Here is a 16,054-nt window from a genome sequence, read left to right as displayed (position 1 = left end):
GGTGCTGAATGAAACTTGACCATATCATTGTGATTTTCAGTCCCAACATGTAACCCTCGTAGTCTTATAAAATACAAATCAAACGAGAGAAGACCCTTCCTTGTACTTCAAGCATGCTAAATGAACCTGAAACGCGGTCTGTCCTGCTGGGTATAGAAGCGAGACATTGAAACGTGTTTTCAGGATAAGGCTCCTACTGAGGCACTCAGATTTTGGCCCAACTGATGTAATCCGCGTCTGATTAAAAACAAACATTTACAAACTGAAAAAAAGTCTTAAATATGAGATACACGTGTTTCTGCGTTATTTATGCATACATCTTTACAGTCATATTAATAAGAAGAACATATATCAATATATGAATCTTGCTAGACGCTCACATTTTTCATATATATATATAGAGAGAGAGAGAGAGAGAGAGAGAGAGAGAGAGAGAGAGAGAGAGAGGGAGGAGAGAGTGTATACATGTGTACCTGCAGAACCCGTTTTGAAATGGTGTTTAAAATCACACTGACTAGAGGCATTAAACATACCGAGTCAGCCCGTTCGATCGTGACTTGTCGCGACTGAAAGGGACTTTAATGCACAGAGGACGAACTCTTAAAAGAAGGTTCAAAAACAGGAGACGGACCAATCCAGACGGAGCTGTCAGTAAACGTCTTTATGCATTTGCAACTCGACCATTGCATTATTATTATTATTATTATTATTATTATTATTATTATTATTATTATTATTATTATTATTATGATTATGATTATTGTAGTAGTAGAATGGTATTCTCTACTACAGTACTACAATCCAGTTACAGTACAGCACGGTGTTGTGTTTATGTAAAGCGCTCTATGTTCTGTATAGGCTCTTTAGCTACACTATAGAGGGGCACTTCTTTCCCCTTTAAAATGCAGGCAGTTGTTTCAAGTCCTGAGGACAGTACCGAGCGGTGATGAGTTACATTGTTAAAATATTAACTGAATGGTGTGTGTATATAGATATAGACAGATATATCTATATACATATATAGATATATAGATATGTAGATAGATCTATACTTCCATCCGGGATTCTACTGACGTACACCGACAGCCTGGAGCTGCTGTTTTTTTTTTTTGTTTGTTTTTTTTTTTCTAAAAAGGGCAAATTAATAATGAACCGCATTGACTTAAGATGCCTGAATGATAACGGTGCTGCACTTCACAGGGACGGTGTCGGACTGCAGTGGTTTAAATGTAATAACTGCGGCACAATCTATTTACATTCCATTCGTACATTGCGTTTAGGTGCCCATAAAATGTATTATTATTATTATTATTATTATTATTATTATTATTATTATTATTATTTAGTAGTAGTAGCAGTAGTAGTAGTTATTATTAGTAGTATTCATTATTATTATTTATTATTATTATTTATTAGCAGCAGCAGCAGTAGTGTGTAACTGTTAGCATGTCCAAACCAATAGATTTTCAGTCCTGATTTTCATGCTCCTCTGATGCTGTTGAATTAGTTGTCATGGTATTATAAAGTCGCGTGTTTATTAGCATGCCGAGACGTCTTTACTGAGGACTTTACTTCAGCCTTTGAAGAGAGAGGGATCGGCTATTCGTGATTCACTTTAGAAAAGAAACAAACAGCGCGTTTAGCTGCGGTTCCAGCGCTCTTTCTGTGTGCAATGCGTTTTACACGGAATAATAATAATAATAATAATAATAATAATAATAATAATAATAATAATAATAATAATAATAATAACAATAATACTGCGTGTCTGCACGGAATGCACGCTCTTAATAAGAGCGAGCACGGTGCCTCTGTCCTGTGTAAAGTATCTCACACGGCTCGCTCTGTGCACACGATAACGGCGATGTTGCTGCTCGTTTGTCGTTCTGGCCGGCTCTATACAGGGTGTGTTTGTTTTTGATCATTGCCGCGGTGTGTTTGTTTACTCCCATGGGAGTATCTCTTATCTCAGCTCTCTGGAGGATGAAACAGCGAAGGGTTAAACTGCAGAGCCCGGCAGACACCATGGAGCCACATAAAATACCGAATTGACATCAAAATTCATTTAGGATGAAAGGCAAACGAGGGAGATTCCACATCTGGGCTGCTGAGGCGGAGGGGTGGAGGGTGGAGGGGTCCTGAAAGTCCTAATTGCTCTGCTAACGTAATTAGATACATGCACAGCGCATTAGTATATCGCTGAGTCTCATAGGCGCTTTCCCTCTTTCTGCTACCTTTCGCCAGAGAGCTGGAAAAGAAAGCAGCGTCATGGCTGGATATTATCACGTGCTCACATATGCAAAACAAAACGCTCGCTTCTCTAAATTAGAAACGTCAGGGGAAGCTAAGGACGTTGCTATCACATTGCAAGACTGCATAGTATGTATAATATACCGCTGGTTTACATCACTTTAACATCCAAGCGTCATGCTGCAGTCCAGCGCGTTCCTGGTGCAGTTACCAGGGTCCCAGCCTCCCGGGATCCAGCGTGCGTGAGCTGCAGTCCAGCGCGTTCCTGGTGCAGTTACCAGGGTCCCAGCCTCCCGGGATCCAGCGTGCGTGAGCTGCAGTCCAGCGCGTTCCTCGTGCAGTTACCAGGGTCCCAGCCTCCCGGGATCCAGCGTGCGTGAGCTGCAGTCCAGCGCGTTCCTGGTGCAGTTACCAGGGTCCCAGCCTCCCGGGATCCAGCGTGCGTGAGCTGCAGTCCAGCGCGTTCCTCGTGCAGTTACCAGGGTCCCAGCCTCCCGGGATCCAGCGTGCGTGAGCTGCAGTCCAGCGCGTTCCTGGTGCAGTTACCAGGGTCCCAGCCTCCCGGGATCCAGCGTGCGTGAGCTGCAGTCCAGCACGTTCCTCGTGCAGTTACCAGGGTCCCAGCCTCCCGGGATCCAGCGCGTGTGAGCTGCAGTCCAGCGCGTTCACTCATGCAGTTACTTCACTTGTGTTTTCAAACTTCGTCTCAAATGATTAAAGCAGCTTTAGTGCTAGATGCCCCTCTGCCCACGAGGTTAACTTGCACTATTAATCAGAATCAGATGGGGTTTCCACTAGCGCGATGTGCGATTGTCTCATTAGCAGCCGACAGACTTGTGAAGGTTTGATGGTATCTCACCAGAACTCCCTAACCTGAGCTTCATTAGTCTGCTGAAGACTTTGTGGATATTCTATTAAATGATAAGGGCTGCTGCCCCATAAGAGGCGTTTCTCTCACTCTGTAACTGACAAGACGCATTAATACAGTAGAACTCCCCAAGGCTCTCAATGTTAACACCTAATTAACATTCAATAGTCCTCTTTCACAGCTCTGGTTTTTATAAAGATTTATACAAGTGGCTTTTTTCATGGAACTGGCCACATGACAGTGTTGAGCAGTTTGAGTTTGTATCTGGGCTTGTCTGAGGTCCAGTCAGTCTGCCCTTGTAACCGGTTGACTAACCCTTTGGTTTTGTTGTGAACTGAATCGAGTCTGTCCCAGTCTGGCTGGCTTTTACTATCCCTGTATCTGTATCTTCATAACAAACTGACATCTTGAACCTGGTCGCAGATCCTAGCTTCCTGCAGAGCTGGTCTCAAAAGTGTGAGGAGGGCTGTGACGCACTGTCCAGTGATAATGTCCATTAATTACATGTGTGCTGATAACAGTGGCTTGGGAGAGAGAGCGAAACAGAAAACATGCAAATCATGAAATAAAATATTGAGAATTGCAAATATGAAACCTTTCTAATTATACAGAACCTGCTTAATGATGCACACCTGCCTTTCAACACAGCACACCTGCTTAACAACACACACCCACCTTTCAACACAGCACACCTGCTTAACAACACACACCCGCCTTTCAACACAGCACACCTGCTTAACAACACACACCCGCCTTTCAACACAGCACACCTGCTTAACAACACACACCCGCCTTTCAACACAGCACACCTGCTTAACAACGCACACCCGCCTTTCAACACAGCACACCTGCTTAACAACACACACCCGCCTCTCAGCACAGCACACCTGCTTAACAACACACACCCGCCTCTCAGCACAGCACACCTGCTTAACAACACACACCCGCCTTTCAACACAGCACACCTGCTTAACAACACACACCCGCCTTTCAACACAGCACACCTGCTTAACAACTCACACCCGCCTTTCAACACAGCACACCTGCTTAACAACACACACCCGCCTTTCAACACAGCACACCTGCTTAACAACGCACACCCGCCTTTCAACACAGCACACCTGCTTAACAACACACACCCGCCTTTCAACACAGCACACCTGCTTAACAACTCACACCCGCCTTTCAACACAGCACACCTGCTTAACAACACACACCCGCCTTTCAACACAGCACACCTGCTTAACAACACACACCCGCCTCTCAGCACAGCACACCTTCTTAATGACCAGCTGCTCCCGTTCACTGACGGTCCTTTGCGCAGGAACGTGGAGATGTTATTTTAGTGCAGTTGACGGCTGCTACAGTGATTTGTTTTGCATGTCAAGATGGCGTCAAAGATAAGGGAGTAATTCAAAAGCTTTGGATAAAAAAACTCAAAAAAAAACCAAGAGAAGTTGTGACCTGAGAACGACCTTATCGGGAGAAGCAATGATAGGCAGCGTTGCGTTACTAGCAGGTGAAAGGGTTATTAATGGGGTAGGCTATTTAATTTACCCTCCTTGATGAGAATCGTTAACTTCAGGGTATTTCTATCTAATTAATAGCACTGTTTTAAATAACAACTCGTATCAAAAATGCAATTCCAAACCCAACAACACATCAGCTAGAAGATATTTCCTGCTGACCTAAAACACTATAATACGCCTATAATATATATATATATATATATATATATATATACACACACACGCACACGCACACGCACGCACGCACGCACACGCACGCGCGCACGCACACACACACACACACAGAGACACACACACACACACACAGAGACACACACACACACGCACGCACACACACACACACACGCACGCACACACACACACACACAGAGACACACACACACACACACGCACGCACACGCACGCACACACACACACACACACGCACGCACGCACGCACGCGCGCGCGCACGCACGCACGCACTGACACACACACACACACACACACTCACACACACACACACACACACACATCCCTTTTTTAAAGAGTATTTTTGATATCATAAATTGTAATTTCAGTTATTACTTAAATATGTTTTTTATACATCAAATTGACAATGCATTTGCATATCAAGTAAAGATATTGGCTTAAGAACACATTACTATTGTTATTATCAGTAGTAGTAGCAGTATAATTTGTGACGGACCTGTCAGTAGACTTCTTTATGCATCTGCAGTTCGGTTGGCACTTCATCGGTTGCTGTTGCATTATTGTTATTCCCTATCTTGACCCTAACATATTGCGGATTGTGCAGCTGCGGACTTGTCACATGGTTGCATATTCACTGAGCATTGCGAGTGTGGTCGCGGGATGCTTATTTATAGAAACACTGCACGAGCCCTGTCGCCTCTCTCTGTCTATCGCCCCCCAGTGGATATCATGTTCACTGCATCCATTTCACGGTCATTTAAATGCGTGTGGATAAGGTGCTATATTAATGCCCAATCCACGTGAAAAAGGGCTCCTTTTGATAAAGCGCCATACTGAGTATTACTGGCACATCTTAGAAGTGTGTTTGTTTTGTTAAGATGGTCTATACGTAATGCTCAGTGCGATACACTTCTGCTAAAATCATTTTCATTTTTCACTATTTTGTGGTTTGCTTTCCAATTACGGAAATAGAAATGCGAATTAAAAAGCTTTTTTTTTTTTTTTTAATTTATACAACACCGCCCTCAAGTGGAAGAACTGGGACATTACATAACCATGCGTTTAAATATAGAGAAGATACAGTATACAGTGTATAGACCTGCTATGCAACCAAATTGAACAAACATATTATTACATGTTCAATTGTTCTTTTGATAGTTTTTTTTTCTTCATCGCTAATTTCTATATCAACCCAATATTGATGCAACTGAACGCATAACCCATTCAACAGATTTCACCAGCATGTGTTAAGACTCAGTTCATTGTGGACCCAGTACTGCTTTTATTATTATTATTATTATTTATTTCTTAGCAGACGCCCTTATCCAGGGCGACTTACAATTGTTACAAGCTATCACATTAGTTTTACATACAATTACCCATTGATACAGTTGGGTTTTTACTGGAGCAATCTAGGTAAAGTACCTTGCTCAAGGGTACAGCAGCAGTGTCCCCCACTGGGGATTGAACCCACAACCCTCCGGTCAAGAGTCCAGAGCCCTAACCACTACTCCACACCGCTGTTTATTAAATAAACAGGTGTGTTACAGTTACCTCATGCTGTGCAGCTCACGCACGCTGGATCCCGGGAGGCTGGGACCCTGGTAACTGCACGAGGAACGCGCTGGACTGCAGCTCACACACGCTGGATCCCGGGAGGCTGGGACCCTGGTAACTGCACGAGGAACGCGCTGGACTGCAGCTCACACACGCTGGATCCCGGGAGGCTGGGACCCTGGTAACTGCACGAGGAACGCGCTGGACTGCAGCTCACGCACGCAGGATCCCGGGAGGCTGGGACCCTGGTAACTGCACCTCACGCACGCTGGATCCCGGGAGGCTGGGACCCTGGTAACTGGCTCTCTCACACACACACAGCCCTCAGTAAACCTTGCAGTCAGCCTTTAAATAGCTTGTCAAATAAAGAGCACAAACTCTACTGTACAAAGAAGGTTTATTAGAAACAGGAAGCAACCATTTGTATTTATTTCTATGGAAGAACGTAAAGCACAGCAATCATATCTCACCTTACAAAAACCCTGAAAGAAAAACACATTTCCTGGGATTGCTGTAAAATAACAGAGGATTCAATCAAAATAAAGCTAATCTGTCATGCACTGGACAGCAGAGGAAATTCCTGATTCCACTCCTGCAGATTGAAAGAATGGATTCAAGCTGAAGTGCAATTCACAATGCGCAGATCAACTGGGAAGTCAGGAGATTTCATCACCAATGTCATTCTAAGGCATCAGTCTTTATTATCAGCCTCTTTAACAGCAGTATTTACATCCAGGTTTGTGCCAAGAGTTATTGTGTTTGAAACAACAGCTGCACTTATTTCTTAATACTTGAATACCAAATGCTCATGATTTTGGTTGAATGGATTTCTGTATAAAGATAAAATGAAGGGGACACAATGAAACAGCAGGGTGGTACTGCAGTACCAATGGATATACCTGGAATCTGCAGGGTCACCAAACAACTGTCTCCAACGCAGGCAGCGACACAAGCTGGGGGGCTTACAAGGAAACTGATGCTCCAGTAAAAAAAACGAAACGGGAAGCTGCTACTTTCAAAGTGAAAAGTCCCTATACAGAATACGTGCAGGTGTGCATGAAGCACAGCTCACTTAAAGCAGTAGTTTTTTATTTTTCCTATGCGTGTGTATATAAGGAGATTGTGCTGCAGTAAACAGTGCAGGAGGTTCAAGGGGGTTTTAAACCTCAGCCCAGCACACAAAGCAGTGCCACTTCATTCTCTTCCTAACACAGGTTCAGGGATGGCAAGAAGACTCCGATTGCTTAGCTGTTTCCCCCACTGCAGGTTTTACGACTACGAGCTTGACTAGCCCCAGTGTATAGGGAACACGTGCAGGTGTGTCTTATTAAAGTCTTAGTGAAACCAGGAATGGATCACACTGCTACGCAATGGGAGTGTTTATTTACATCCCTGTGTGTTGCTGCTTTGGTCTCGGGGCTCTTGTCATTCACATCTCGATACAGCGGTTCCCTGTTTAGTGCAGCTCCCCTGTACTTTACCTCAAACAAAAAACAGCACATGCGATGTGCAGATTACTAACCAAGAGCCCAGCCCACCCTCCACTGCCTCAAACAAGAACCAGCCCACCCCCCACTGCCTCGAACAAGAACCAGCCCACCCCCCACTGCCTTGAACAAGAACCAGCCCCCCCACTGCCTCGAACAAAATCCAGCCCACCCCCCGCTGCCTCGAACAAGAACCAGCCCACCCCCCACTGCCTCGAACAAGAACCAGCCCACCCCCCACTGCCTCGAACAAGAACCAGCCCACCCCCCACTGCCTCGAACAAGAACCAGCCCCCCCTCCACTGTCTTGTAACAAGAACCAGCCCACCCCCCCCACTGCCTCGAACAAGAACCAGCCCACCCTCCACTGCCTCGAACAAGAACCAGCCCCCCCTCCACTGTCTTGTAACAAGAACCAGCCCACCCCCCCCACTGCCTCGAACAAGAACCAGCCCACCCCCCACTGCCTCGAACAAGAACCAGCCAACCCTCCACTGTCTTGTAACAAGAACCAGCCCACCCCCCACTGCCTTGAACAAGAACCAGCCCACCCTCCGCTGCCTTGTAACGTGCGTTACCATGGCAACAGGTCAGACCCGCGCACGCCCTCCTCACAAACTTGAAGGAAGCTTGAAGTCCCTTTTAGTTTGGAACGCGTAGTATTTTCAAACCAGGTAGTGTTAAGATTTTCACATTGTAATAAATTAGAACACGCTGGCATCCATTCCCCTGCTTTCATATCGATGTTGTGAAACTTTTACAAAGACGCACAAAATACAGTATTAAAAAAAAATGACCAAGGTCACTAAAATAAAAACCAAAGCAATACAAAGACACAAACAGTTAGTAGCGCAAACACAGCTTAGCTTTAGGGGACACAACAACGACACATTCAGGAATCTTAAAATCCACACTCGTGTCAACACATCAAATCATACACTTGCATGTGTTTCCATTCGAGCCCTCTGTGTAGAAAACAATATGAAACATGTGACCATGTGCTAGCTCTTAATGAGGGGTGAGCAGTACACACTGCCCCGAATCGAGATATTCAATATGTAAAACAACCCCCCCCTCCACAATGCACTGCGTCTGCACCCAGTCTCAGGAACATGCCGTCCTGCACTGGGACAGTAACACATCTCTCTAGAGCGTGCACACGTTTCCCTAATTCTGTAACAACCTTCTCTCGGCTGCACAGCCCCACATCGATCTCAATCTGGTTTTCATGCCAGTCTTGTATCGTACGGCTTTCATCTCTTATTTTGCAAGAACACAGATTTCTCATTTTCTTTGTGTTTTGGCACACAATCACATCACTCACGTGAAATGTTTTCAAAATAACAGTTAGCTCCAAAAATGCCACCCCCCCACTGTGTAGGGATACGACATTTTCCAAACCAAATGCTTTTGCACTCATAATTTAATATACAATATCTACAGCTATGTCCAAAAGTTTTGCATCACCCTATAGAATGAACTCATTGTGCTTCATAAAGCTGAATGAAACCTGCTGAATAATGTTACGCTAATACATTGAATTACATACCGCTTTGTAGTTTTCAATATACTTAACGAAAACCTGACAAATTTAAATACTGTTGTTGATATGGTTCATATAGTTTTATTTTGTTTTTTATGTCTCAATCCTAGTTCTGGGTAATGCAACACTTTTGTCCCAAGCTGTGCGTATGCATGTGTAATATACATCGTAGCTACAGTTTTGAATGGATCCGCAGTCTTGAGGAGGGAGGTCTGGCTGCCTGCAATGCACTCTCTCTCTCCAGCATGCTTGGTGTGCACCCCAGCAGTTGTTCAAAGCAGTAAAGAAAGAGAAAGGCGCACACTTATTCAAGCGCCTTGCTGCTTTCTGATTTGTGCTCCAGCCGGCTCTTGTTGCTTTTCACCATGTAGATGAAGTAGGTCAGGGTCTCCTTCTCGTTCACGGGGATATTCCTGAAGTGGCGACTGACAGTCTAAAGAAACACACAGTGAATAATGAGCCTTCAGCATCACGCTCTCCGGAGCAGTCTGCAAACACACTCACTCACAGTCAATAAACAACTCCCATCACACCACACAACCCTTTCCATGCCTCTGCACCTCCAATGACACACACACAAACGCATGTTTCTACAGAGTCCTACTGGACAATGTGGGGTTTATAATCCGAATAATGACACCAGCTACGTGGCGCATTTTACTTTGCCATTAACAAAGAACTACAGTACAGACAGCACGGCCGTATCCAAACGGGTCACTAATTGGATAAACTGTTGACTTCCACTCTATTAATGGTGTGCAGATCACATTACAACATGTCTGGAACTTTGGAAATCCTTGGGAGCGCTCCACGACTGCAGAATAGGTCTGATTGTTCCACAAACCCCCTAACGACTCAGAAACAGACTGGAAACACTGAAACATCAGAAGTAACTGGAAACACATGGCCAACCGTGAGCACTCCACCTGCTAACTGACAACTGAAAACTACTGGTGAGGATGATGAGGATTATTATTATTATTATTATTATTATTATTATTATTATTATTATTATTATTATTATTATTAACATTTCACTCAATAGCAACAGCAGTTGAACCACAACAGCAAGGTTTTTCATTTGATTTGATATATTACTGTGCAACAGAGACAGACAGTTTAGTATTTGTGTTCAGACACATAAGAGAAGTCCATTGCCTGTTCCACACCCTGCCTTTTCTTTTATAGCTGCTCCACTGCAGCAGTGTCTGGATTAGAAACTGCTAGCAAGGCTGGGACCTTTCTAGCGGCGGTACAGTTCAGAGCAGCAGGACACAAGGCAAGGAAATGGGAGGAACAAGGAAGCTTATTGATTTTCAGAAGAAACAAGCCTGCACCAATAGGAACACTGAAGGTGGGGCTGGCTGGGGGTTCATTTAGCTCATAGCAGCCCCTTAACCTTCGGACAGCGGGAAACAGATGTTTTCCGAGGCAGTTTCAAATACATTCATATAGTCCTGAAGTCCCAAAGTGACTTTCACACTGGAAATCAAAGGATGTCTGTGAGCTCAGAGCACTGCGCTTTACCACAGCACTGCACGCTGCTAACTAGCTGGGAGTCATTATTAGAACACGCTTACAAGAAATATATTAGCTAGTCCCAAGAAAATGAGAACGTGCTCCTTTCTTTAAATCAAACTGCGTATGTGCATCGTTTAAATAAAGTAAGTGTGCTATGCTATTACTTGAATCTGTTTCAGTACTAAATACATTCCAGAAACACACCCCTCATATCACTAAATTACAAGTCTGATAAATAAAGAGAGAGAGAAAGAAATGCACATATCGATCAGCATGCAGGAGACTAGTCTTCTATTTTCAGTGGAGTCGCTGGATCTTTCAGCTGCTGCGAGGCATTATCTGTGCTAGAGCTGTACAAACTTGAAACAGCTCCATTAAACAAAGGCAGGTGAACAATGTAAACGAAAGCGTACCTCCGCCAGCTGAGCTTTGTTGAGGCCAGGTCTGGTCTGTAGCTTGTAATGCCTTTTGTAACGGCGCAGTGTGTTCACCTGCAGCTGAAACAAATCAACCTGGAAAACAGACAACAAAACCCATTGGATTATCCACAACAATGCTGCATTTCTACAGAGCGACACAGGGCTGAGATAAAGACTGCTTCAGATCCATTAATGTGTGACCTGCTGTGAAGCTTTGTGAAGAAAATACCTGCAAAATGGGCTCACTATTATTTAAAAATACATAGGATTCAGGAGCCAGTTTCACAAAGCACTGCCAGCACTTAGCAGGCTGCTAGCTAGCAAGCTATATTATTTTTAGCAGTTTGGAAAAACAATATTTTAAGACAGAACGAGAAAGTTGAGTAGAAATCCGCTCAGAGTCTGTATGATTAAAAGAGAAATGTGTTACTTTCTATTTATGGAAGTGAATTGAGCACACTGCTTTGTGAAACATGCCCCGGGTGTTGCTGCTGAAAACAGCTACTCGCTGAATGACCTGTTGCTCATTGATTGGTTCAGTGGCTGCTGTGTTACCTCTCTGCTCATTGATTGGTTCTGGCTGCTGTGTTACCTCTCTGCTCATTGATTGGTTCAGTGGCTGCTGTGTTACCTCTCTGCTCATTGATTGGTTCAGTGGCTGCTGTGTTACCTCTCTGCTCATTGATTGGTTCAGTGGCTGCTGTGTTACCTCTCTGCTCATTGATTGGTTCAGTGGCTGCTGTGTTACCTCTCTGCTCATTGATTGGTTCAGTGGCTGCTGTGTTACCTCTCTGCTCATTGATTGGTTCAGTGGCTGCTGTGTTACCTCTGGCACTTCTGCATCGTGGTCCGGAGATTCCCCCCCATCATCACTGGTCTTTCTCTTCCTCTTGTTGCGAATGCTCTGGATGAAGTTCTTGTGGAAATCACAGATATACAGATGCCTGACCTGGAACACACACACACACACAAACCAGTGAAACCAGGAACGGATCAAACCGCTATGCAACGGGAGTCTTATTGCCATCCCTGCTAGCTCAGCTATCACAGGAAGGCTATGAAGACATCAGTTACATTTGAACAGCTTGAGGCTCATCATGAAAAAGAAACAAACAGACACAATCACTATTAACACACAAGGCTAGAAAACGTTTTTTTTTTTTTTTTTAAACGTTTTGGTATAAAATTCCAAGGATGTGAAGTTATCTAATGATACAGTGTGTGGACCACCACGTACAGAAAGTATCACGTTTTCCATTCTAAACAAGGTCATTCATTCTTACATTATTTTAATTTGTGTATTTGTTTTACATATTTTAAATTGAAGGAGGCAGTTGCCTCGGTGTGAGTGTTACCTCCCTGTCGTTCTGCTCCAGCGGGGTCAGCAGCAGGACACTCCAGTCGGATTCTATGCCGGCTATTCTTTTCAACTCTCATCAGCATTCCTGACACGGATTTTTTGTCTCGCTCTACTAGCAGCTTACTCCAAATGGAGCTTCCTTAGCAACCGCCCTTAAGAGGCGTGGCGACCGGGATGACTTCCCAGCGCATTCTGATGCACAAGCCAGTCAGCTAGTGCAGAATTCAGACCGGACTAGTCCTGTGCAAACTACAAGCTCTTACTGAATATACATAACACCGAATCTCACTTCTTAAATAGATTCATCCGAAACAATAAATAAAGTACGCTTTTCTTTCTATTTATGAATCTATTTTTTTTTATACAAAGGAGATGTTCAAGGAGAAGGCGTGTGGGCAGGGTTAGGGTAACAGTTACACATTTATGTACACTGACTGGAAATAGTCCAACATCCTGCTGGCCATCTCTCTTATTTGCAGTCGTACCGGTACTTAGCTTGATAAAAAGTAGTCCCTGCAAAGCAAACAGAGGTTTGATGTTCACACGCACGCACATTAAAGATACTCACGCTTTTGTCGATATCCAGCTTGAGTTTCTTCTGAGAGATGCTTTTCTGGATCCGCTTGCTGAAGGAGGCGTTCCCGGCGGATCGGCCGCAGCGCTCCCCGTCCTCGATCAGGCAGCAGCTCTGGCCGTAAAACGGGGCAGCCGGAGGGCCGTCGTGGCTGTCCTCCTCGGTACTGAACCCATTCATCGCTTCCTTCGTTTCTTAACCTCGAAAGCTTTACTTCGCTAGAATCTCAAACGCCACGAAGCTATTTAAAAATGCGCGCTCCGAGAATCCTTAAAGGCGACAGTATTGTTTTAAAACAACAGATATTCCGTGTATTTGTTATTATTGCGGTACTTGCGGTCTGTAGTGGCATTAAACAAACAGAAAAAGAGAATTTAAGAGCTGCAGTCGATCAAACAACAAGAGTAAACAACACTGCACGCAAAGTTAAACAAACAGCGAGTTTATATTTTAAAAAGTATATATCCTCGCCACTAATTACAACAATAACACTATACAGCGTGTGATACGATGTTACTAAAGATAAACCAGGCGATCTCCGAATAGGATCTGTTATTATGAGACTCAACCGGAGGCCTCTCGCTCAGCACGTCATGATAACGATGTGCCGGCAGCCACCCAACACAACACGACGCCAAACCAGCACTGAATCAGCGCTGCAGCTTTCCAAACAGACTCGTCCTCCCGCACCAACATACAGCCAAGTCCTACTTAACACATTTCTGAAAACAAACCGTCGCAAGCAGCGTGCGATTTAAAAGAAAATCATTTGAAATGCACTTTTTTTTCCCCCTTTGCTACTCCGCCACCGCTTACAGAGAACAGAAAGCGACAGACAGTGTGCAATTCAATGCCAGGCAGGACTGGACGTGCAAATGATAGTACCCTCGCTGTGCGGCTTCTGAGCACAACCGCCCGGGTCCTCCGGGGATTAAAACAACAAGGATAAACCGCCGGTGAAAAAAATAACCAAGCCTTTCATTTAGTTTAAAAACCGCTGCAATGCTTGCACTGCACAGCAAGCGAGATTTTACAATGAACACGTCCTGGTGGCGGAAGTGCCTCCCCGCCCGCCCTCATTGGGTAGTTTGGAAAATGGAAGGGCGGTAACGTGCGAAGTGAGTTTTGCTATTGGAGGAATGCGTTTGTCACTCAGCCAGGCCGTTTTACTTCCTGGATTAGAGCTGGTGTTTGTGTTTTAGTGAAAGGAGGTGAAGGCAGGCTGGGCACGCCAGAGGACTCCAGTTTCGCACAGTCCTGTACAGTTAATCAATCTCGCAATCTCTCTCTGTTTCTAAAAACAACACCCCTTTACGTACACTAGTTTTTGTTTTGTTTTGAAAAGGAAACGCAAAAAATGCGTTTTAAACAGGAAATCGTACAAAACATCTGAAACATATTTAGCACACATTGCATGCTACACGTCTCAGTAAAGACAACACGTGTGTTGTATGTTGTGTCGTTGGTGTGCAGTTATGCGGTACAGTGCTGGGATTCAAACAGGGTTCCTATTGCGTTTATCATGTAGCTAGCAGTGCTATGTGCAGGAGACAGTACCATTACAGTACTATATTATTATTATTATTATTATTATTATTTGTTTATTTAGCAGACGCCTTTATCCAAGGCGATTTACAGAGACTAGGGTGTGTGAACTATGCATCAGCTGCAGAGTCACTTACAACTACGTCTCACCCGAAAGACGGAGCACAAGGAGATTAAGTGACTTGCTCAGGGTCACACAATGAGTCAGTGGCTGAGGTGGGATTTGAACTGGGGACCTCCTGGTTGCAAGCCCTGTTCTTTAACCACTGGACCACACAGCCTCCTGTTACTATACTGTAAGCACCCTGTGTGTGCCTTGTTTCTAAAACACTGGGGTAAAAATGTTTTTGATCATCGTTCATACACTGAAGCGTCACATTACAGCATGCGGAACACTGAGTATTCTTAGAAGAGGATTCCACCGGCCATCACCCCAGTGCTGCAGCGAGAGGGCTGCCCCCTGTCCCTGTGTTCCCTGGATCATGCTGGTTTGAGGAAGGTGTCCCCAGACATGTCAATATGCCTTCAATCCCTGGGCACTAAAATATCCTGTTTTTAACCTTGTACTTCCACATCCATCATCTAAATTACTACAGCAACACCAGTGCAGTTGGAAGGTACAATCATTTCAGAATCCATATCCATTAAAACAAACATACATGTCAATATATATATAAGACACTTTATTTTACAATCTCAGCAAAAATATTATACAATTCTCATTTAGTTTTACAGTTTGTTAAATATTGAAATAATTTTTACAGTAATCTAAAAGTCAGTTAAAAAAAAAAAAAAAATCCACTGCCACATCAAGCCCCTTTAATCTCATGATAATTCAAAGAGTTTCTTTAACAGGTCCTCTGTCAAGTGAAATGTGCTTGCATGCCAGCTGAGAGGCGGTGCAGAATGAAAGAATGAGATCTTCATCTAGAGCGTCATGTTGAACACACCGTCATGTGCTGATTCATGACACGGCTGCATTTGAAACAGGAAGAGCCAGGTGTCTGAATGGAATCACAGTCCATGATGATTCCACGGCTGCATGTTAGAATCGCCATAGCAACGCCACAGTTTACTCTCAATCCCGGCTAGAACGGCAACAATTACACCCAGTTACAGACTTCATTTAGAAAACAACACCGAAGCCTTTTAATGATAACAATACAATTAATGATAAAACCCACACCTCTATCAACAAAGACATGCATGTG

General features: G+C 44.2%; 1 protein-coding gene across 1 annotated transcript; it reads right to left on the bottom strand.

Moving 5' to 3' along the window:
• Positions 1–8,737: 8,737 nt before the first annotated feature.
• On the bottom strand, positions 8,738–14,372 carry LOC117413170 (histone deacetylase complex subunit SAP30L). Its single transcript, XM_058996556.1, has 4 exons — positions 13,293–14,372; positions 12,191–12,313; positions 11,359–11,457; positions 8,738–9,857 (listed from the first exon to the last, which is right to left on the bottom strand). Exons 1-4 carry the CDS (start codon positions 13,476–13,478, stop codon positions 9,729–9,731), a joined length of 537 nt encoding a protein of 178 aa, XP_058852539.1. The 5' UTR covers positions 13,479–14,372; the 3' UTR covers positions 8,738–9,728.
• Positions 14,373–16,054: the final 1,682 nt, after the last annotated feature.

This window comes from Acipenser ruthenus, chromosome 22 (assembly GCF_902713425.1).
Source record: "Acipenser ruthenus chromosome 22, fAciRut3.2 maternal haplotype, whole genome shotgun sequence".
NCBI classification, from domain to species: Eukaryota; Metazoa; Chordata; class Actinopteri; order Acipenseriformes; family Acipenseridae; genus Acipenser; species Acipenser ruthenus.
The sequence above is the reverse complement of the archived record's forward strand: the minus strand, read 5'-3'. Positions and strand labels throughout refer to the sequence as shown.